General features: G+C 34.0%; 2 protein-coding genes across 6 annotated transcripts in view; both read left to right on the top strand.

Moving 5' to 3' along the window:
- WDR49 (WD repeat domain 49) overlaps positions 1-21,319 on the top strand; it is a 128,983-nt gene extending 107,664 nt beyond the window's left edge. For all 5 annotated transcript variants that reach the window (XM_074327418.2, XM_088793772.1, XM_088793771.1 and 2 more), the window contains one exon: positions 16,223-21,319. In XM_074327418.2, coding sequence (XP_074183519.2) covers positions 16,223-16,353 — 131 coding nt within the window. In that variant the 3' untranslated portion in view covers positions 16,354-21,319. The remainder of the gene's footprint in view (positions 1-16,222) is intronic.
- A 149-nt stretch (positions 21,320-21,468) lies between these two features.
- The window catches only part of SERPINI2 (serpin family I member 2), a 32,394-nt gene continuing 28,765 nt past the window's right edge, over positions 21,469-25,097 (top strand). The window contains exons 1-2 of the mRNA XM_019735902.3: positions 21,469-21,590; positions 23,636-23,890. Coding sequence (XP_019591461.3) covers positions 23,644-23,890 — 247 coding nt within the window. The 5' untranslated portion in view covers positions 21,469-21,590; positions 23,636-23,643. The remainder of the gene's footprint in view (positions 21,591-23,635; positions 23,891-25,097) is intronic.

Raw genomic sequence — 25,097 nt, 5'->3', positions numbered from 1 at the left:
AGCCAGGATAAAATGGAAAGATAGTCCAGACGCAGAACATGCACAAAGAAGGAAACTAAGATGGACCAGGAATCAGAACTGAGGCAAGAGAAATGGGCAACAGGGAGCATTCAGAAGCTGGAGAGCAGGAGGTGGGAGAGGTCAGCAGTCAGGACCGCCATCACCTCTCCTCAGCCATGTGAATGCCTGCTTATGAGAGGGGCCCTATATATTCTCCTCCATCCACGGATGAATTGTCCTACTGGACAGGGAGGATGTGTCCTACTGGACAGGGGGAGGTGAGGTGGCTGGCTGAATGCAAATACCTAAAATACCTAAAAGACTAATACATTTTCAAATATATTTTCCCCTCTGGATTTCTTAATATAAACATTTCCTGTAATTCTCAGATTTAAAAAGATGTGTTTTTCTCTTGTCTTTTTCTTTTTTTAAATTTTCTTCAGCATTTCTCCCTTTCCCTTCTCTGAAAGTGAAAATAGTTTCTTTTTATTTTTTTTCTGTAGTTTTGTCAACTTGAGGGAGAGACAGATAAAAACTGTTGAGGACATCAGAATGCACAACACATAATACCGCAGATGACGTTCTTTGGAAGCACCAAGGAAGAAACCATATTTATTAACTCTGGCTGGGACAGAGGAAGGAATTCACAGTGGAAGTCATATTTGAGCTAGGACTTAGAATGAGTAGGCATTAAAAGGGTAAGGGAGGAATAAAGCAAGTCAACATCAAGGAAATAATGTAAGGAAAGACACCTCAAGGATGATGGAGGGTAGATGTTCAAGGGATTCCAAGTTTACTGAAATGGCTGACTTCAGATGGTGACAGTTTAACTGAGTTTGACACATAGGAGTAGAGTTCAGTCTGGAATGTGTTGAGTTTGAGGTATGCTACTTAGAAATTAAGGTTTGGAGGATGGAAGAGAATTGTAACATGCTTGGCATAGTATCATAGACCCTTCAACTAGCAGACACTGAAATAATGTTTCCTCATGTATGTATTCAGCTTTTCCTAAGGTGGACATTGAATACCTTCTCTGTGCTAGGCCCTGTACTGGATGCTGGAGACACAGAGCTCACATGTAGATACCCAGCCTTCCAAAATCTTGGAGACTAGACTAGTTGGTGAAATAGACAGATAAGGAAACAAATAATTATGTATTAGGGCTATAATAGAGATAAGCACTGGGTATTGAGACCACATGGAGATTTGCAGATGGTGTTTGGAGAAACCAGATTATGACTGAGCTGCATATTAAATGTTAAGTTGGTATCAGTCAGGTAAGAAAAAATAGGGATGGTATTTCTGGCAATGGAATAGCATATACAAATGTCGGGTGGTATGAGTAACATGGTGTGCTAGGGAACTACATGTAGTTCCAAATAGCTGGGGACTAGAAGAGGCATGATGGAGAATTAAGGCTAGATAGGTAAATGAGGCCAGATCACGGAGCCCTTAGTTTTTTTCTGTGTGCTAAGGACTTGGACATTTATTTTGCCAGGAATGAGGAATCATTAAAATGTTTTAATCAAGCATTCTAAATGATCCCATTTTATCTCTTTTTAATTTTTCAGTTTTTATATTTCTTTGTATTATTCTTTTAGTGATTACTCTAGAGGTTACAGTATTCTTTCTTGTGTTCTTTATTTCTTCTTGTGGTACTGTTTCCATCTGAGATTATTTTCCTTCAGTCTGAAGAATTTCCTACAATTTTTCTTGTAATGTGGATCTGCTGGTGAGTTATTTTCCCAGCTTCTGTGTGTCTGAAAAATGCATGTATTTCATTTTGTGTTTGGAAGAATATTTTCACTGGGTTTAAAACTCTGGATAGCAGGATTTTTCTTTTCTTTGTTTCTACTCCTTAAAGATAACATCCCATTGTTTCTTTATTTCCATCGTTCCTATTGAAAAATCTACTCTTAATATCGTTGCTTGTTTGAATGTAATATCTTTTTTTTTTCTTGACTGCTTTAAAGATTTTTCTCTTTATCCTTGTTTTTCAGCAATTTTATCATGATGTGTTTAAATATTTATTTTCTCTATATTTATACTGCGTGGGGTTGATAGGAATTCTTGAATGTACCTTTCTTCAATTTTGGACAATTCTCAGCCATTATCTTTTGAAATATTGTTTCTTTCCAATTCCCACTCTCTTGTCTTTCTGGGATTCAATTACATGCACATTAGACTTTCTCATCATATCGCAAGTGTTTCATATGTTCTTCTCTTTCCATTTTCTTTTCTGGGTTTCATTTTGGATATTTTATATTGACTTGTGTTTACATTCACTAATCCTGTCTTTTGCCAGTCTACTTTTAAACCCACGTGATTAGTTTCCAATTTCAGATATATAAATATCTAGATGACCCTTGGTTTTGCTTCTACTGCCTATTTTTCCCTCTTGGTTATTGGTCACATTTTCCTTCTTTGTAAGTGCTGTAATTTTTGTACAATTTTTTTTATTGTATGACATAAATTATATATAAAAGATCCATAAATACTGAAATTAATGTTATTTTCTCCCAGAGAAAGTTCACCCTTTCCTTAGTTGACAGAGAGCATGAGGGGCAGATCACGTTAATCCAATAGAAATTGAGCTTGGTCAGTGCTGGGCTACAGCTTTCGTTAGATTTACTCTGCTGCTGACTTGAAATGTTTTGGGCCTCTCCCTTTGTGGGATATTGTCTCCTAAGTCCTGAAAAACTGTAGGAAACCGTTCTCTGCCTCATCAGTCCAATCTAGAGTCCCCCACACTATCCCAGTACTCAGAATGGGGAGCAATGGCCATAGCGACGGAATTTCTCTAGATTCTAGTATATCACACCAACCCACAGAGTCATCAAAAACTTTTCTAGTTTTATTTTCCCTTAGAATAGTCTCTCTGTCTGTGGTAGGCCTGTTTCTCAGAAATACCCAGAAATGATAAATCCCCAAAGGGAAGAAAATATTTGGCAATCTCAGCTCATCTAAGAAAGGTTCTGTAATCTCTAGAATTTTAATTTGATAATCTTTGCTTCTACAGTCCTCTGATGGCTTTAAAGATTTATTTCTGAATTTACCTATGTTTTTCCCCTATCTAGTGCAATGAAAAGAATGGCCTGCTATTACCTATTAAATCCAATCCAGAATAAAATTCCTGTTGAAATGTTTAAAACAGGAAAGTGGCATGACCACATTTGCATTTCAGAAAGCTTTCTGGAAATTGTGTAGTGGATGCATTATAATGAGGTTAAACTGAAGGCAGCATATTATAGTAGTGGGGACATGTTTGCAGCCAGCTACCTGCTTTTGGATCCTCAGTTTACCTTCTACAAGTTGTTTATATCTGGACAACTTACATAAGCTACTAAGTCTCAATTTCCTCATCTGTAAATGGGACTAAAGATATCTGCTTCTTGGAGTTGTGTGGGTTAATTTTCGCACAATGAGTAGCACGTACTTAGCATTCATTAAATAGTATCTATTATTATTCTGAAGACAAGGAGGCCCCAAAAAGGAAGTAACTAATTTGAGAAATATTAAGGAAAAATAAAGGAATATGTCCCCTGATGAGAAGTGAAGACGTAATTATCAGGTTTCTAGGTTGGATAACTATGTCAAAAAAAGACTTTTTGAGAGAGGAAATACAGGAGGAGAAGGTAGTTATTTATTTATTTTTTTAATTTATTTTTTAAATTTATTGGGATGACAATTGTTAGTAAAATTACATAGATTTCAGGTGTACAATTCTGCATTACATCATCTATAAATCCCATTGTGTGTTCACCACCCAGAGTCAGTTCTCCTGCCATCACCATATATTTGATCCCCTTTTCCCTCATCTCCCACCCCCCAAGAAAAGGTAGTTTACAGAGTCAGTTTTTAGATTATATTGACAGAGGTGCCTGTGGGACATCTACCAAGAAAGGCTAATGTTTTCCCAAGAACTGACTATAGTAGGAAGGAAAGACCAAGAGTGACAACTGGACAGCAACTATAGTCAAGATGGACATGTTTTAGAATTAATTTTATTTTTAAGTTCACTTTTTTTCTGATTTAGATGTAATACATGGGCATTATAGAAAATTGGCTATAAGAAGAAAAGATAACTTTAAAGAACACAGGAATAGCAGAGCTAAAGAGCGGCCACTACTCCCAGGCCTGAGACAGAGAGACCAAGGACGATGTTCACCTAGCAGGTGGAACTTGCTGGAAGTCTGCTTTCAGGGGTGCCAGGGGAAGCCATAATCAGGGAGGTGCTGTGTCTAGAACTCACTGAGAAGCCATCACGGGAGTGCAGGGGAGGAATCACACTGGGGGTCCTCTACTTGCCTCTCAGGGTGTTATAGAAATTCGTTCACTGGTTGTGGCAGACAGATGACACTATGCTGTAAAGCCCTGAGAGGGTGACAACAGAAGCTGCTGGCTCTGGGCTCTGGAGAAGCCATAGCTGCATCACAGGAGCCTGGAGCTGGTAAAGCCACTGTAGGAGCCTGGTACTGGAGAAGTCATGGTGTAGGAGTCTATTGCTGGAGAAAACGCACTGCGGGAGCCTCCTGAGAAGAGCACTCACTTGAAAGAGAAATCCATTCTCCTTTAGTGTCCCTACAGTGCCCTCTAGTGACAGAGCTCAACATCGCACCAGCTGGCAAAGGAGACATTATTTACGGGGCTCCAGTCCATTATCACAGAGCAAGCAGTAAAGAAAGAGTGGCTTTGGAGCTGAGGGCCAGTGCATTGATAACTGGTATCTTATCATCTTACCTGGCTCTTAGTGCTTTTTACCCACTTCTGGTTCTTTACATTAGTTTTTAACCTTTGAAATTGCAGTCATTATTTCTCCTAAGTTATTGATTATGGTTGTCTCTTGGGAATTTCCATTTATAGAGGGAATAAAACATGAAACACTCAAAGCAATAAAGCATTAGCCTGGGTTCAAATCAAGACTCTATCACTTGCTAGCTATATGACCTTGAGCAGGTCAATGCAACTATCTGTGCCTTAGTTATTTCAATGAAGAATGGGCATCATGTTATTTACCATTCTCATAATGTTGCTGTGAACATGAAATAAAATAACCCATGTGAAGTCCTTAGTACAGGGCCTGACACCTAATGAGAGTTTGATACATTTTCTTTATGGATATTTTATTATTATTCTACTAAGCAGCTCTATGAATAGGAATTATTATTGTCCCTATTTTCTATATGAAGAGTCTGTGGCATAGACTCTGTGGCATAGGCACCTAGAGTCTGCAGCGTAAGCATAAAGGGTTTAAATACCGTGTTTCCCCCCAAATAAGACCTAGCCAGACAATCAGCTCTAATGCATCTTTTGGAGCAAAAATTAATATAAGACCAGGTTTATAATATAATATAATATAATATAATATAATATAATATAATATAATATAATATAATATAATATAATATAATATAATATAATATAATATAATATAATATAGTATAGTATAATGTAATATAATATAATATAATATAGCATAATATAATATAATATAATACCGGGTCTTATATTAATTTTTGCTCCAAAAGATGCATTAGAGCTGATTGTCCAACTAGGTCTTATTTTCGGGGAAACACTGTAATTTACCTAATTTCACATAGGTAGTAGAAGGTGGACCCTAGAGGAGAAGTGTCCATGTTATTCAGGTGACCATGTTATTAATATTTCTAAGTGCAGCCTTTCTTGTTCAAATAGTACACAAATCACATTCCCTAGGCAGCCTATTTTTATGCTGATTTTAAAACCAACCATTTTCCTATAATATTATCTATTTTTATCACTTTTATTTAAAATCGTTCATCTTTTCAGGACAATAATTGCTGAACTTAAAAATAGTTATTACAAAAGAGAGTTTTAAGAAGTCTCCATTACTAATATATTGCCCCTCCATGCTATCATTAGTGTCCCTAAAGTCTTCACACTGCATTTTGCATACACTCCTTCAATCTCCATAATTACAGTGTGCAGAGGGTATTTGGAAATTGTATGATGAGAAGCATTGTGCCAGACTTACTTTCAATGTTCTATTACTATCTATCCCTTTGGAACTAGGGACAGTTTTCAAACACTTCCTAATCCCCAGGTGACTTTTTATTCTTACCTGCTGGGTTTTTAATGTCCTTTTGTATTCTCTTTCTTTCCCTTTCAAGTTGAGACATCTTTTCACACTCGCTCTTCAGCTTCCAAGTTGTTCCCCGCGGATTCTCAAATAGCTTGAAACCCTTCTTTGATATGCTTGATTCAAAAACCAGGAAACTACTTAGAAGTGTCTCTGGGTCAGGTTTCGATAATGAATTCACATTGTATCTGTAAATCTTTAAAACTTCCAGTGCAGAGAAAATGCTGCATTAGTGATAACCTCAGGTGAATTGTTTTGTTGTTTTTCTGTCAAGACAAAATGAATGGAACAATTAAACAGGTGATTTCATTCAGACTACTGCAATAGAGAGAATATTCATTAAAAAGGAACATCTCAAAGACAAGGAAGGGGGCTTGAGCTTATAGAGGCAGGTCAGTGAATCCACAAGTCTTATTAGGCGTGTGAGGAAGGGTAGAGAGGGTCTTACCTCAGAATACAAGAGAGCAGAGTGATGCTTTGCTGTTGCTGTGTTTCCCCAAAAACAAGACCTAGCTGGACCATCAGCTCTAGTGCGTCTTTTGGAGCAACAATTAATATAAGACCCAATCTTTTTTTACTGTAAAGTAAGACCGGGTCTTTAATATAAAATAAAATAAAATAAAATAAAATAAAATAAAATAAAATAAAATAAAATAAAATAAAATAATATAATGTAATATTATATAATATAACGTAATATAATATAATAATATAATACCAGGTCTTATATTAATTTTTGCTCCAAAAGCCACATTAGAACTGGTAGTCCAGCTAGGTCTTATTTTCGGGAAACACGGGATCTGTTTCCGAAACAAAAAAGGGTGGCAGGATTCTTAACTCTCTGCTTTCCAGGAGCATAAGGCTCAGGTAAAGTTTAACATTATCAATCCCCTCATTTTTGTTCATGATGGATAAATATCACCAATCACTGGACAACTCAGAAGTGATCATAAATCTGGGTGGGGCAAAGCAGCATCTAAGAAGTTGTTTTTCAGGGATTCTTGTTGGCATCACTCCTGCATACCCAGTTGAATGATATGTGGCAAGGTGATGGCAATGGTCAGTTGTTTGGGAGTCCTGGAGATCCTGAGAGAAAAGGTTATCTGCAAGGCAACATAGCATCTGGACAGGGATTTGGGCTGTCAGGTTTTCTCAGTTGGAGGCAGGTGTGAGAAGTGGGAAAGTTAGTTTGGAGAATTGTAGTCAGATAATGAAGGGAAGTGGAAGAATTAAAAATTTTCTAAATTTTGATAGGTTGTTCAAGGTAACAGTTTCCAATCCAGTTTGCAGGTAGGTGCCAAACCGGTATTATATATTTCCAAAGAAGGGGAGGAAGTCAATTGAAACTCTACCTGATTATACAGATTAGACTCTACCACATATCTATTGATAACCTGCAATTTACAGAGAGGGGACAAAATAGTTCAGAAATAGTGAACTCAGCTAGAATCTGACCACCTGGAAGGGTGTGCTAGAGACAATATATGGTTTTCCATTGACACACAGAATTTCTCTCTATAGGTCTTAAATTATAGGTGAAAAATATATGTATAGGTTATCAGTCAATTCTAGTTTAATATATCTTTGCTTTAGAATGTAATCTTAAATCTAGTACCAGTAAAGAATCATTGATGTTATAAAACCCTTCTTACTTGAGCAAACGATTAAAACACAAGAAGAAAATAATTATAGATGTGTTCATTTTAAGTAAGAAATGAGAGATTACTACATATGATTCACTCCAGTAAAATTTAAATAATTAAAGATCCAGAATGAGCACAAAGCTCAGAGAGATTTTAGAAGTAAAAATCCTTCCTATTATTTTATATCTGTGTTTACATGATAACACCAAATAATCTTAAAAGTCATACACACCTACCAAAATTTGGGTCATGCAAAACAGAAGTCATTAACCTGTGAAAAACATTTTTTAAAAAGGTTCAGTAGATGTTCCATATCATATGTCATCATGGAAATGCAAAGTAAAATTACAATGAGATACCTTCACACACCTATTAGAATGGACAGAATCTGGAACACCAACAGCACCAAATGGTGGTGAGGAGGTGGAGCAACAGGAACTCTCATATATTGATGGTGGGAATGCAAAATCATGCAGCCACTTGGGAAGACATTTTGGTGGTTTCTCACAAAACTATGCATACTCTTGTCAAACCAGCAATCGTGTTCCTTGGTATTTATCCAAAGGAGTTGAAAACTTATGTCACATGAAAGACTGCAAATGAATGTTTATCACAGCTTTATTCATGATTATCAAAACTTGGAAGCCACCAAAACATCCTTCAGTAGGTGAATGGATAAATAAACTATGGTTCATTCAGACAATGGAATATCATTCAGCATTTTAAAAAAAGAGCTGTCAAGCTATGGAAAGATATGGAAGAATCTTAAATGACTATTACTAAGTAAGAAAAGCCAACGTGAAAAGGTATATACTGTATGATTCCAACTATATGACATTCTGGAAAGGGTAAAACTATGGAGACAGTAAAAAAAATCAGAGGTTACTAGGGATTGGGGAAAAGAGATGAGCAGGAGGAGCACAGAGAATTGTTTAGGACAGTGAAAATACTCTGTATGGTAATATAATAAGGGACTTATATCATTATCCTTTGCCCAAACCCCAAAAATGTCCAACACCAAGAGAGAACCCTCGGGTAAGCTATGCACTTGGGATGATTAAGATTCATCCTTGGTAAAAAAGGAACCATTCCGGGGAGGTTCCAGGAGGCTATTCTTGTGTGGGAACAGGGAGAATATGATAAATCTCTGTACCTGCCTTTCTACTTTGTTGTAAATCTAAAAATACTATTAAAAATAGTCTTTAAAAAGAAAAGAAAGAAAAGGCTCAATAGGTCGTGAATAACAATCATTCAAGAGTCGTTTGTAGACTATTACAGCATTGTAATTAATCTTCACCACTCTGTTGCTTTGTCACCTGACTCTTACTAGATGATGCTGGAAGTTGAATGACAGCTTGGCAATACTGACCTAGAGTCTAGATTTAGAATTAGAACCATGACGTCAAAATGTGTACAGTGGATAATAGCATGGGCATCACCCGAAAGCACGTTAGAAATGTAGCATTACAGGCCTCAAGTCAAATCTATTGAATCACAATCTGCATTTTAACATGATTTCTAGGTGATTTTTCATGCACATTAAAGTTTGAGAAGCATTTATCTAGACGACTTAGAGGATAAGAATTAGAGAGAAGGTTTTCAGAATACTGTGCACTCATAGGATAACAATGGCTGGTTATTGCAGTGCTATATTGACATAGTCACCAAGTCCCTTTTTACCAGGCTGCCTCTGCTTGGTTTGCCACTATTTTTTCATGTGACAGCGGCCAATTGGGGAGCGAGGGAAGGATCAGATGACAAAAGATTAACTTTGCTCCATTAAAATCACTGAATCATTTTATTTTAGTGAAAATGTTTGAATAGCTTCATGACCATTACATTTTTTATTTTCATTGCTTTAAAAACACCTTTTGGTTATCATTATAACACATCTTGTCAGGCAGCCAACTATCAAATGAAGTGATGAATATAAATATCATATTTTACTAGTTAGGAAATAATGAAAATAAATGGTTACCAACAACACTAGATGTGGATGTTTATGATCAGGAATTGAGGTGATTGGATGGATATTCCGATATATGACATGGAGAACCACCCTCCTTTCACCATGAGCGAGCCCTTGGGTCTCTGGAATGCAAAAATTCTAAAGTGTGGGGACTGAGCCCACCCCTTTGCATGCTTGGGGGTATCTTCCTTTATTTGTTCATTTATTCAACAAAGATATTTGCTGAACACCTTCCACATACCAGACACCATGTTTGGTGCTAAGAGTATGTGGAGTATAAAGGCAAACAAATTCTTTGCTTTTGTTGCATTTAGCATCCAGGCAAGAGATAGACAATGAATAAGTAACTACATATAAGAAGAAGTTAAGTTTGGATAGTGGAATTGATAACAGGTATGAAGAAAATACAAGATACAAGATAATGTGATAGGATGTGCTAGGATGAGCATCAGTGAATATCTCTCTGATTTTTGAGCTGAATCCTGAAAGAAGGAAGCAGCCCCCAAAGAACTGGGGGCAGAATATTCCAAGGAAAGAGCACAGAAGTGTAAAGCTGCTGAGGTGGGAATAAGGTTGACATGTTCCAGGGACAGAGAGAAGGTCAGTTCTGCTGGAGCAGAGTGACAGCTATGGAGACTGGTACCAGATGAGGTTGGCGGGGTGGGGGAGAGTTAGGGATCAGGCCATGTGGGGCCATGTAGCCTGGTTTAAGTGTGAAGGGAAGCCTTTAGGGTATTTGAAGAAGAAATGTGACCCCAAGAATCCATATACATTTGCTATTGCTAACATTTCTAAGAGAACTGCTCTCTGAGATTCTAAGTAAATTGTGGGGCCTAGAAAGCAAGAAGTCTGAGACTTGAGGTTCCTATGCTCTCACCTATGTGGGAACTTGAGGGTGCTTTAAGATAAGCTATATTATTGAAATAAACATACATTTTCTTTACAAGGATTATCCAACAGATTCCAGTTACAAACCAGAGGAAACCTGACAAACCAGTCTTTTGGTCTCAGTAGGAACACTTTGCAGTGTTGTGTGGTAAACAGTGTATTTCATAGCAAGTGGATCAGTCAGTATTCCAGGAAGCGGCAGAACCAGCAGGACCATAGGTTGAAATTTATAACAAGGGCTTACTGAGCAAGTCCAAATTGAACAGGGTTGAGTCAGGAAGGGAAGATCATGGGCAGGATGGGCACAGGCTGAAGCTGTTGTCCAGTGACAGAATTTCTTCCCTCTTCTAGGAGCCTCAACCCTGTTTTGAAGACCTGCCAACTGATTAAGTCTGGCTCACCCTGATTATCCAGGATAATCTTCCTTACTTAAAATCCATTGATTAGGGACTTTAATGACATCTGCAAAATTCCTTTACAGCAACGCCTAGATTAGTGTTTGATTGAATAACTGAGACGTTAGCCTTGCCAAGTTAATACATCAAGAAAACATGTCATCAGAGCAAGGTTCAAGACTTTCTTTAATAATCTTAAATAAATTCAGTAAGTGGTTAATAGTTTCTTACATGTATCATAATCCATTGCAGACTCACTCACATCATCATAAGAAAACCTTATGCCATTAACCTGACAGATGTTATTACTCTGAATAGTGAGAGGAAATGATTACTATTTCCCTTTTAGAGGGTATTAGGTTAATTTTGAGATGTTTTTTCCCCATAAAGGAGATTGCCAATGACACCAATGAAGGTTACGTTGTTTTATGGGCCTCTCCTACAAAGATCCTTAACAGCAGTAGGAAAGTTACTGGGAGTTTTAGAGCGAAGAAGGTGAAGAGCAGAAGCCAGGTTGCAAGCAGGAATCATTGTCATGTAAGCATTTTAGGTATCTTTCCTAAAAGAGGTTTCAGAAGAAAAGAACCCAACTCTACAAATCTCCGGTAATTTGTTGATTTTTTTTTTCCTCATCCTAAGTAAATAGCCACTTTTATGAATAATTTTGTATTTGTAATTTTATATGATTTTTTAAAAAAGTGATTCGGAAATTGGAAGCTTCAGGCCCAGAAAACAGGGATCCACCTCTGCATGTGAATATTTTAATCATATTTAACTAAAAATAAAAAAATGAATTATTCTGGCAAGATGGTTTCTCTCAAGATCTTAAAAGATCCTATCAGTTTGTTATCGGTTTAATTGTCCTGAAACCAGTTAATTACATTTAAAATTATTTGTCTAATTTAGTGACAAACATCAGTAAGAACAGCTAGAGTTTACTTCAGAAGTAATATTCTGGCTCCACGGTGAATCTCAAGAGAACTCTAAGACATTCAGAAAGCCTTGTGATTCTGAAGTGCTAATCTGCAGTCAGGTGGGACAGGACTAACTGCTAATGTACAGAAATCCGCATCATCTCCTATTGTGGTATTAGGCAAAATGAAAGTATTTTCATATATAGCCTCCCTTATGAGGTAGTTCCGGGTTTATTCATGTTTGCTGGAAACAAAACAAAACAAAACAAAACAAAACAAAACAAAACAAAACAAAACAAAACAAAACAAAACAAAACAAAACAGAATGTATTCATACAGTTCAACTATTAGAACATTTAAAAAAATATTCAATGAAAAGTCTCTCCTTTCCATGATGCTAACCTGTCCATTTCTTACAAGCACCTATTTCCAGCAGCCGTAATTACGAGTTTCTGTGTACCCTTTGAAAATTTCTGTATGCATTAATGATTTTAGATTTTGAGCCCTGCTTTCTTTTGGTTTTTATTTGCCAAGTATACTTTTCCAATTCTTGCATTTCAAATTTTCTGACTTATTTTATTTTAGAGGTGTATTGGGTTTTGTTTTTGATCCAACTAAAAACAAAAACAAAAAACAAACAAACAAAAAAACCTCCTTTTTAAAAAAATTATGAAATTGAGCACATTTAACCTTATTGATATTTAGACAGCTTGGTTTTGTGTTTCTGATACTCTTTTACGCTCTTTATTGTTTATATATTTTTAAGGTTGTCACTGGATCTGTAATTTTTTCTTTGTTTTCAGTTTGTTCTAGTGGTACTTTTATAATCATAGGTTGATATAATTCTTCTAACCCTTAATTTCTCTAAGACAGTTAAATAAATATTAGATCCATGCTGAATGATGGTAAAATAAGCATGTATTTTCATTCCCCTCCCCCTTTTCCACAACACAATTATATTCAATAATATGATCTTTTTGCTTACTTTTATTTGTTAAATTTTCTTATAGTGCTGTTACTTAACTTGGCTTAAGTCCATTGTCTCTTAGGTATTGTTGATTTATCATGAGTGAAGTATCTTCTCCCTTAGCCTCCAAATTTTCAGTTGTATCATTTCTACATTGTCAAGCATTTGGTATTTGCCATCTATGTTTTCATCCTAAATTCCACATTGTTTTAATCTCATATCTACCTTTACATATATTCAATGCTCACTATCAAATCTTTTTCCAAAATTTCCTCAGTCATTTCTCAATTTGTTTTTCAGTAATTTTCTTAAAAGGGACTCTTGGAAACAATAGTCCCTGAATACCCTGTGTATTGAAACTATTTGTCATTTTTAGATTTGATGCATAGCTTGGATATTTACAGTACCTGTAACTCACATGCTTTTTCCTTGATTATCGTGTTGGTGTTGCTTTACTGTCTTCTGGTATTGCTTATGGCCATGAAGACATCTAACATAAGCTAGATTTCTCTCCTTTTAAGTGACTTCATTTTTTCTGGCTGCCAAATGATTCTGTCTTTATTTTTAAAGTCTGATCATTTTACTAGGCTATGTCTTGGTTTTGACTATTTTGAGTCAATTATTCCAGATACACAGTACAGTTGGATCTCAGTATCCATGATGTTTTCACTGGCAGATTCAACCAACCTCAGATTCACAGTATTCAAAAAAGAATGTTATGTTGTTGCTGACATGTACTATATAGCTAGGCCTATAATGGTTGAGTCCATACTGAACATGTAGAGTAATTTTTTCTTATTATCCCCTGAACAATACAGTATAACAACTGCTTACATAATATCTACACCATATTAGGTATTATAAGTAATCTAGAGGTCGTTTTAAAGTACACAAAAAGATATGTATACCACGCATTCAATATTAGGCACTTGGATGTGGATCCTGTATCCAATCCCCCAAGGATACCAAGGGATGACTGTATGTCATATCTGTATATGTCTCTTATTTGAGGAAAGATTTATTACATACCATTAAATATTTTTTGTGCTTTGGTCTTCTTAAGAACTCACCCCATTTATGTTGGATCTATTTTTTCCATTATCCACCATTTTCCTTTCTAATTTGTTCTCTTTCTAATTTTCATCTTATTAATTATATTTGTGTTTCTCATTTGTATCCTCCATATTTCCCATTATGTCTATTTTCACTTGTGATACTTTTTTCCTGTATTTTCTTGAGTACTGCCAGCTCACATTTCATTATTTCCTGCCATGTCTTAGTCTCTTCTCTGAGTCCTTTCCCTTCTGTTCTGTGATCTTCCTTCATAGAGGCAAGTGCTTTTTCAAGTTTTAAAATATAATTTGTGGCAAAATGCCCAGTAACAATATTTATCTGTCCAATGGCAACCTTTTTCTGGTGTTGGTTCATGTATTAGTTACTTTTGCTGCTCTTTTAAAAATTTGTTTTGTTTTGAATTTTGCTTATAATACCTTTGTGTCCATGGTTTGACAGTTATTAATTTTCTAAATTGCCTCTTTTAATTAATTAGCTTTTTAATGAGTTGGCTTTTCTTAGACCTGAAATTTATAGTAGGTCCCTGGATGAAAGCTTGTGATGTGTGATCAGTAAGGCCTTCAGTTTTTACAACCCATAGGGGCAGACTGTGTTTAGCGAAAAATAGCTCCTGGGTGTGATTCTTTATGTAGCCCTGCCTTATCTATTTCTCTGAACCAAAGGAGGTAGGGGAGAGCTTTTGTTTCCTGTCTTGTTCACCTCTGCTTCCATCCATAGATATAAATGAAAGATAAATCATTTGTACTGCCAGCTGATCCCCTCCCCTTTAGTGAGTGTCTTTTTTGCTAGCACTTTCTGAGATGCTGCTACTGATGGCCTACTTACACTCTCCACTCTCATCACTTTTGTTGTGTAACTTCTGCCCAATCTCAGCTGTTTGGATGCCCTTCTTCATATTTTATAGACTGCAGGTCACATCTAGCTTTGGGTTTTGCTGAACATGGAACATGGAATTTGTTTGCAGAGTTAATTTTCCTCATTTTCCTGCTTGTTCTTGTATAATAGCCAAAAGAAAAAGGGGAAAGATCATTGGCTTATATAGTCATGATTGTACGGGAAGTAGAGAGTTTTGGTTTTTTTCTTTTTTTTATTCAAATATATATAGATGCTGTTATATGGTGAGGTGTTTCACTGTTTATACATAGTTTCTTTATTTCAAATTCCTTGGCTTGGCATTTAAAGTGCTCCTCAGTTCAGCTCTAAACTCTTCTACTTTCATCTCCTTCATATATTTTATACTTCTGTTAAATTGTACTGAATTATTCAGAGATCCCTGAATAATAGTTCTTATTTCTCCACACTTTTATGTACTTTGTTCCCTCTAGTTGACATTTCCTTTCCCCCTTGGTAACCCTTCCATGGCCCTTATTATCAATTAAAATCCTTTCTGAATTTTAAGTTCCCCTCAGATAATATCTGCTTCTTACGGCTTTCCTCTGATTTCTGCACATTGTTATAATCTCTTTATATGCTAAACTGCAATTTACATGCTTATATTCTCTTAGAATTCTATCCTATGGTTTATAATGTTTTGGTTATTTGGGTACCGTTTCTACTTTCTACTTCAGTTGGAAGAAAGCCTGTGACTTTGTCATATCTGTGCCCCATTTACTCCTGAGCACAGAACATTGTACATAACACACATTCAGTAAACATTTGTTGAAGTGATAAAATTAAGCAAAAAGCCAAAATTCGTTTTTGAATGCATGGCACGATTTCCTCCTACTTCTCACTGATACACAATATAACCACTCATGGAGATAATTTGTCTCTCTTTTTCTCTTTTTCTGAAGCCACAGATCCCTGCAGATCAAAGTATCTTCTAAGGATGCGATTGCAGATGTGCTTGTTTAGTCATGCAGATAGTCAGACTGTGTTTTGATTATTTTAATTGTCTTATTTCAATCCAGAATAATTTGTTCTTGGCTTTTTATGAGTCCTTCGTAGCTGTTAAGTAGATTAAAAAACAAAAATGGAAAACACAATCTTCTTTAGTCTTCCGTTAAATGGTAGATCTCTATCATGATATAAATACATTAATAGAAGTAACTGTTAAAACTTAACTTTTAAATTTAAACTGATGTCAAAGGAATAGCAGAAGTTTAAAAGAAAGTTTTCGTGAATAAGCTCTTGGTTTAAGAAACATAGAATTTTTCAGATGAAGTAAAATTTGAGAATTTTTTCCCCACTATTTCATTTAATTGGGTCCCTTCCCGAATATAATTTACATGTCATTTTCTTCATCATTTTGTAGCTTTGAAAGCTGTATTTGTTGAGAAAAACCTGTTTCCCAAAGACATTCTGGATCGTGAACAAAGAGCCAAACAATTGTGTAAAGAAACAAGTAGTGAAGTGAAGATAAAAAGAAATAAGAAGCAATTATAATTGAAAGAAAAATATTTTGTCACATAAAGTATGTATATGAAATGCAGAAAAGGAATGAAGAATTCTGCACCACTTTTATTTTTATTTTATATTTGAACTTCAGAAAGTTTTACTTTCAGTCGATATTTTAGTGCTGCTTTTATCTGTCACCTTTTGCTCTCTCTGTATTCTCAATAAAAGAAAGATTGGATAAAAGATAGGGCAGCATCAATTGGTATTATCTATTATCAAGTGTTTTTATATAAAAATGTACAATTTCAGAACAAGGTATCCCTACCAGTTACACCTTTGGTTGCTTCTATAGACCAGTAGTTTTGATCAATTTTCATTGTGAAACCCTCACTGAAATTAAATATGAAAAGTACTTACACAGTGAATATCTACAAACTTCATTTAAAAAAAACAAAAACGTTCCCACTAATTTACACTTCCTAGCTTTTTAAAATGATTCTGATACTGCAATTAGACCTTGTCATTATCAGCTATTCTATTAATTCTCATTGATTTATAGCCATTCTTCTATGTACTTATCGAGAAATCACCACGTAAGTTCTACTTTTATAATTTGTTATAAGGTACTCTAAAATTGGGTGTCATAGTACAACTAAAGAGGTAATAGCCTCAAAAAAAAAATAAATAAATAAAAAGGACTGGGGCTATATAAAGGACTCAGTCTATGTGGAAGGTCAAATAGGAGATGCTGGTTTTGAAACATAGGCTTCACTTTTTTGATCCATTTTTCTTTATAAATATCATCATCCAGCAATCAATATTATTATGCTGCTTTATTTATTGTGTCCTATAGGAATAATTAATAATTTCATTGAGATAGCTTTAGTTATTTACTATACATTAATATTTTAAGGAGTCCTTTAAAAATATTTGTATTTTGAGAAGAATTTTGCAATAACACCCACAAATAAAGAAAATAACGAACAATGTGTAGGGGCCTATTCTGTCCAGTTACTGCAAAATTCATCATGTTTAAACTTCACAATAATTATATAAGATGTATCTATTTCAAGGTTAAAAATCTGAGATTTGGATCCATTAGAAGAGTGCTCAGTTATTGATGGCAAAGTTGGGATAGGAGCCCAGATCTGCTTTTCTCCGAAGACCATATATTTTGCCCTTCACCGTTCTGTTCACTCATTAGTATATAGTCAGTGAAATGAATGGTAACAATAGAATTTACATCATCAGTAGGTTAAATGTTTTAATTTGGCAGAAAGGGTGGCAGAGGAAAGGTTTTCAGGAGACAGTTCCCTACTCCATCTACATTTAAGTGCATCCTGAATCAGGCATTCTATATACGTATAAACACAAACACACTGCCTATATGTATCTACACACATATGAGAAAGATAGAGATAGACAGATAGATAGCGATTAGTTATATAGATAGAGCACACATATGTGGTGAAATTCTAACAATTGGGGAAACTAAGCGACAAGGAGAGAGGGAGATGGTAACTCTTTGTATTATGCTAGCAACTTTTCTGTTAATTTAAAAGCATTTCAAAGTAAATTGTTTTTTAAACCTGAAAAGGCTGGTTGAGACGAAGGATTTCTTGACGTGTTCAGGCAGAGGCTGATTCCCTCACAGGGACATTGCAGAAAATTCTTCCACAGGTTGGGAGGTTTGATTGGACAATCCATCATTTCAAACTTAGAGCATATGATTTATGAATCATATATTGTTAACAGTACAGTGGAGTGAAATTTGAGCTGCATTTCCAGAAATTTAAAAGAATATAAAGATGTTAAAAAGATGTAATATGGATACCAAATACTTTATGAAGGCTCTTTTCCCCTTCCATCCATCCATCCGTCCATTCATTCGTTATCCATCCTAATATTGAAGGTATATGCAAAGAACTATTTTAGGTACGAGACATACACAAATGGAGGCACATAAAATGCAATGGTTTATTAAGCAAAGATTGAATGGGCCCACTAGTTTTTCTGGTAAACTTGGACATTATTTTACTAGACACATTTAATTATTATTATTTTTTTTACTCCTGCAGATGACTTTGAAGTGATTAGTCTGAAATAGTCTGGTTCAGATAGACAAACCTCTCTATAGCCTACTACGTGTACAAGGTACTATGCTGTGTGTGACCCGAATCCCATCCTTAGTTAACTTCAGTGCCTCTTCTGTGAAAGGAATTAAGAGGAACTATTGCACAAGTATATTTAATGAGAATAGAATTTTTAAAGTTATGAAAGTCTCTTTTAATGTTATTGTTTCTAATACTAGGAACAAAATGCATACATAAAAAGAAAAAAAAAGATATTCAGTTATTGTTTTAGTTTTATACCTTATAGCATCTAATTGTGCTGGATAGGTAGCAGGGTCTCACCTACCAAATGTTAATAGAACTGAAGACTTTATGAGCTATTTCTGAAATTAACATTTAGGTTTAATTATTTAAGATCCAGTTTTCCACAGTGAAAAGAACTTGTCATATTAAAATAGGATGTGCCATCATTTTTAATAGGCTACTTTGTTTGTAGTATAAAGATTTACACTAAACATAATTTAACCTGTTCTCTTTTCAGAACATTTTCCTCTTATCACCCAAAATATAGAGAACAAACTGATAAAGGATAAAACTGTCTGAAATTAATCCATGGAAGAATTAACTTTTAAGTCCTTTATTTATTAATGAGAGCATTCGGTTATATGTTTTTTTAAGTTTGAAATTAAATATATTTTTAGTTTAAAAAAAAACACCTATTAAATGTGAAGAAAGATAATGAGATTAAACCTGTCACCCCTTGCTATTATTTTTATACATAGTCCCAGGTTTATTTTTTTTTTACAGTAGGGGTGACAGTGATGATGCTCAAATTTGTACCAAAACACATTGGCTGTCACTAACGAATAATTGTTTTTCCTGATGTGTTAGGGGCAAAATAGAGGTGTAGAAGAAACAGATTTTTGAAAATATTTAAAAGGCTTGCAGTAACATTTTATGGACACTTAGGTTATCTTTATTAAAAATATATTAAAATAGCTTAAATCAGGGAGGAGAAATTCATGGCCATTGCTTTTTACTTCCCAAGAGACAGGAAAATGTAGTCTTCATGAACTGCTCAACCATAAGGTCCTTACAGAACAACTTCATTAAATGATCTTACTAAGACAGAGTGTCTGTCTCTGTCACTGGGAGGAAAAGTAATGGCCTATTCCTGGGGAAATCACATTATGATCCAAGTAATGTACAGACATAATAATTTGGTAGCCAAGTGTACTTGTGATGGATGTTTGCTGGTGTCACTACATGGGTAAGAGAGCATTGATTGAACGACAGTCTTAGACATTCAGACTTATTATTTGTAATTGCAGAGTAGAACAAAAAGAATGACAGTGTTCTTGTGTTGCATAACCGTGTTCTGGAAAAATTATCTCTAGCACTGTTAAGTGAAAAGCTGGAAATGAGATTGTTTATATTAGATTAAGTAGTAGTAGGATATAACCCAGAATTTAGAAAAATAAATGAGTGATACCTAGATGGTTAATTTAAAATGTTAGTCTAAGAGTTTTTGTTTCTTTATTTGTTTGTGTTTTTCCTTTGTTGTTTTCAGTTTTACATCCCACATATCAGTGAAATCATATGGTTCTCAACTTTTTCTGTCTGACTTATTCTGGATGGTGAATGTGATATATATTACACAATGTGATATATAGATGATATATTACAGAATTGTACACCTGAAACCAATGTAACTTTACTAACCATTGTCACACCAATGAACTTTGACTGAAAAAAAAAAGAATTGTGGTAAATTAGGAGATTATGTCCAATAACAGTCATCAGGCTACTCAGGCCTCTTATTAAGCTATAGCCCTATTAGGACTGAAAATTGTTAGCAGGGTCCTTGAAAATGTATTTCAAAAATAATTCCTTTTAAAGGTATCTATATTCATTTTATTTCTTTTTAATGAATTTATCAGAAACAATATTACATTTAATAATCAATAGTGAATACTTGCTTAATTGTAGTTGGAACATGTTTTCTAAAGTTTCAATTATTATTTTGTTTTTTTTCAGTTACAGTTGACTTTCAATATCACTTTATATGAGTTTCAAGTGTACAGCATAGTGGTTAGACATTTATGTAATTTGTTCAGTGATTCCCCCCGATTAGTCTAGTACCCACTTGCCACTATACATAGTTGTTGCAACATTATTGACGATATTCTCTATGCTGTACTTTACATCCCTGTGACTATTTTGTAACTACAAATTTGTATTTCTTAATTCCTTCCCCTTTTTCACCCAGCTTTCCAATGTTCCTTTGCTCTGGAAACCATCAGTTTATTTCTGTATCTCTGAGTCTGGAACTAAATTTTCATTTATCTTATCAGAGGCCACTAACAAATAATCCAATGTGTTTAATAGCTGATTGCCACTGACGTGATTGATTTGAACTAGAACAATGACATCAAAACCCATTCAATGATACAATGATGCATTTTATATTAATGAATTGTCTGCAGATGAAATCATGTAAAATTTAAAAATCACATAAAAGTAAAACCTATGTTTATTATCAAATTCCTTATGTTGAATAGTATTATCTTGATATAATTTGATAAATCAATAATCTTAATCTGGTCTTTTTTATTCAACATAAATATTATATTTATTCAATATCCAGTTTTTTCCCGAAGGATTCAAATGGGCCTTATATCCACAGGCAATTTCTTTGACTATTGTAGAATTTGATGAATTGTTGAGAATTCTGCAGCAGTAATTTGTCTGTGCATTCTGGACTTGATTTAGCTTTAGTCTTTTTCTCATAGACATTCTGAAATATTTATGATGGAATACATTGGTAATCTGATATGGGAGTCCTATGAAAAACAAAAAGAACTAATTACTAGCAAATTTACAAGCACGGGCACATTCTTTCAAATTCAGTTTCTACTAATAAAAGAAGTGAAATAATGGATGAGATAATAACACAAACTTAATGATCTTTTAAAATTCTATTATTGTTTCTCTCTCGATTCTTCGATATTTGATCACTGGTAATTAACCTGATCATGTGAGTCCTCTTATACAAACGTGGTGAACACCTGCTTTGGTTTTAGAGGAATTAATCAAGCAGTGTCAAGATAAACAGTGTTGGCCTTGAGCGATCAGCTATTGCATGTACTAGTGTTTCCCAGAAGGCATATTTTAGTTACAACATTACTGTGATTACTCAGAAGCAAATTTGGGGTAAGTACCTTAAAATTAAATAGATTTTGAATATAGTATATATGCTATAATATTGACTCTGAGTATTTAATAGAATAGGAATTCATTCCAATGAACTTTAGTAGATATTGTTTAAATTTATCAGATTAGCTTATTACTCTTCATTCTCCTTAAAAGATGTCATACATTTAAACATCAAATTCTTATAGAACTATTCGTCAGGTTGTTTAGTTCATCGGTACTTTGTGATTTCTGATGCGATACAATCCAAAAGCCAATGAGGTAAGTGAATTTTTAAAACCAATTTTTTTGTATGCACTTGTAATTTATTAAGTGTCTAGAAATATTCTAGAATAAACAGATGCTCAAATAATGTACATTTTAAGTATTAAGGTTGTTAATAATAATGAGAGGAAAACTTACAGGTTTTACTATAAGTAAAAGTTATGTATTTTATGTAATATTATGTAATATTATTTATTATTCTAATACAGACTAAATACATAAAGATGTACCTAATGGAGTAACACTTGATGACTTAAAAGTACTGATAACATTTTGACTATATATCTACAAACCAACATTTGGGCAGAAATTTTCTGAGATATAGAATATATTAGAAAATAATACACAGAAATTTATTTTGCATGTATAACTTCTCTTATTCATTAGCTTTTACTATTGTTGTGCTGCTATTTACAATCTTATATTCTAATTTAATCCTCGGTAAAACATTTGCTTGATATGATATATATATAAATATTTATATTTGTAGTTTATCAAAACCCTATTTTCTAACAATAGTTTTGGATTAAATTTGGATTACATTTGGATTACATTTTCCTTTGCAACTTGTATATCTAGACAAATAGATTTAACTACATATATTAGAAAACAATTTGAAATATCTAGATAATGACTCCACAGTGTAGTTTTGGAGAATGTTTGACTATTAGTAATCTTTACATGTAAGAGTGATTTTAGTGACTCTTAACCCATTCATGGGTCATGGTGACCTTCCTAATAGTGTGCAAAACACTCTAGAAATATAGGTCTTCATTTCTTTAAGGCTCACAATACATTACTTTGAAGACTTTCATCTTTACTTCCAATGAAAGTTTACTTCCTAGTAACTTACTAAACTATGGGTTGTTAAGGGTTACTAAAGTGTATTATCTGTAAGGTAGAATTAGTGTTGCTAAAATGTATGAGTCCTTTAGAGTGTAGTATTCCACAAGTCTTTGGTAAAATTGCAAAATTCATTCTGTTCAAGATGTAATTTGGGTTGAATTTCCTACAGTTTTAGTGGAGAGTATTTTAATAGGGTGTCATTAGTGTTGTGAATCGGTTATAGTTTTCAATTTAAGTTTTCTTGTATTTGTTGTTTGTCAAATTATTCTTTGATTTTTTTTAATGCTCCCTTCTTTTGTTATAGCTGTACCATTTATATTTAGTTGTAATTTTGTTTCTTTTCTCTCTTTGGAAATGTACATGTGGGTTTGGGGGTATTTTGCCCTATACATTTCATAAAGTGTTAGAATTCCTATTGTAAAAAGCCAGATTACTTAATCAATTTAGAATACATTAACTTCGTAATGTTATAGGTCCCAAATCACAAAGTAGTGTGTTCATCTTTTATTCCATTTCTCTTTTTTGATCTATTAACCATTCTGGAGTAGTCTGGACAGAGGGTTCTTGATATCAGAGTTACAGTTATCCCATTTAAAACTACAGGAAAAGATAAGGAAAAGATCATATAGCTATTTAGGTATATTATTACTAATTATTATGCTCCAGAATTATAATTTATCCTTTGATTTTAAAAAATCGCTATATATTTTGGACTGGTTCTTGAAGGAATATAAAAAAAGACCATTAGCCTATGGCCTATTTCTCTAATAGATGATGCTTAGTCTGAAAATTGGCATTAGAATCTTCTTGTGGTAATTTGTCCTAAAATGACAGAAAATTCTAATAGGTAGAAAGTTTTCTTTTTAGATTTTTATATTGTAAAACTAATATATTTATTAGTACTGAAAACTAATATATTTTGAATTAATGCACAGAGGTCAAAATGGATAAGATCTTGTTGTGGAGTCTCCTATTGACTTTTTCTGGAAGTCAAGCCTCAAGATCCTTGGGTCAAAGACATACTGAATTTGCAGTGGATCTTTATCAAGCTATTTGTTCATCTCATAAGAACAATATTATATTTTCCCCCCTTGGAACAACTTTGGTTCTTGGAATGGTACAACTGGGAGCAAAAGGAAAAGCACAACAGCAGATAAGACAAACTTTAAAATTTCAGGACACCTCAACTGGTGAGATTTTAATATATGATTATTTATATTGGATAAGATCTAGTCAAATTTATTTTTTAAGTATTAGAGAGAAGTTCAGGGTCATAGAACTTTAATAAATTAAAAATATTATAGAAAGTTTAAAATCATAATAAAATGGAGAATTGTAAATGTAAATGATATTTATTCATTTATAATCGTTTCATAATGAAAATGTTGCCAAAATAGTTTAAGAAATTAATTCTATACAGATATAAAATTGTGTGTATATCTGTATAATTTATTCTACTCTAATTTAGCCAGTTTTAATTAATTGAGGTTATGTTGTATGTGTGTGTTTATACGTATACCAGGGGAGCCAAAAAATATATACGAGTAGATACTTTGGTCAGCATTGCTCAAGCAGTAGTTTGCTGTAAGCAGCAGTGTCTGGATGCTGATGGTAACCACTCTGAGCATCTCTTGTAATTAGAGAAGTCAAACGTGACTTGTAGTCATCTTTTGTTATACATTGAGTATTATAGTTTCAATACAGTTTTTCTTTCTTAAAATATGTATACATTTTTTGTCATCCTCTGTATGTACCCACCACATATGTATATACACAGATATTCTTCCACTGTCACTTACTATGTTGTGATCATTTTCTCATATCATGCAACTACTTCAGAATATAATTTTTAATTGTTGTATTTTACTACCTCTTATGGAAATACCATCACTTACTTAATCCTTCTTTATTAGTTTGTTTCCAATACTTTTTTTATAAAAATGCTTTGGTGGGTACCCTCACCCGGAAATCTTAGTGTGCATCTCTGTTTTGTTAGCCTTTTAAAATTAATTTTCTAAGTAAAATTTAACTTTTTCACTTAAATCAGGTCAAGAAAAAGCATTGATGTATATATTTTAAAAGCTTATTTGGTTAATAGTTTTTTAAGAAAATTTTTAGGGATAAAGAGCATTTATATAGCCCTTCAGAGCCTTTTTGAGTGTGAGTGTTGTTGTTTTGGAGTCTCCCAAAGGTTCATCTGAGATATTGTATAGAAGCTTTAGTGCTGGCATTCCATTTGAAGGGGTGGTTGCCTATTTTCCTGACTCTTCTGTGTTCTCAATTTCCATCATAATTTTAATTTCTAACTTTTACATCTGTTAGGTAATCCATCCTGAACATCAGAGGAAACATCCAGGTTTTTGATTTGGGAATTTATTCACTATAACTAATTTCAAT

This window comes from Rhinolophus sinicus, chromosome 17, assembly GCF_057876585.1.
Source record: "Rhinolophus sinicus isolate RSI-liver-muscle chromosome 17, RSI-T2T, whole genome shotgun sequence".
Classification (NCBI taxonomy): Eukaryota; Metazoa; Chordata; class Mammalia; order Chiroptera; family Rhinolophidae; genus Rhinolophus; species Rhinolophus sinicus.
This window is presented reverse-complemented; position numbering and strand designations above follow the sequence as displayed.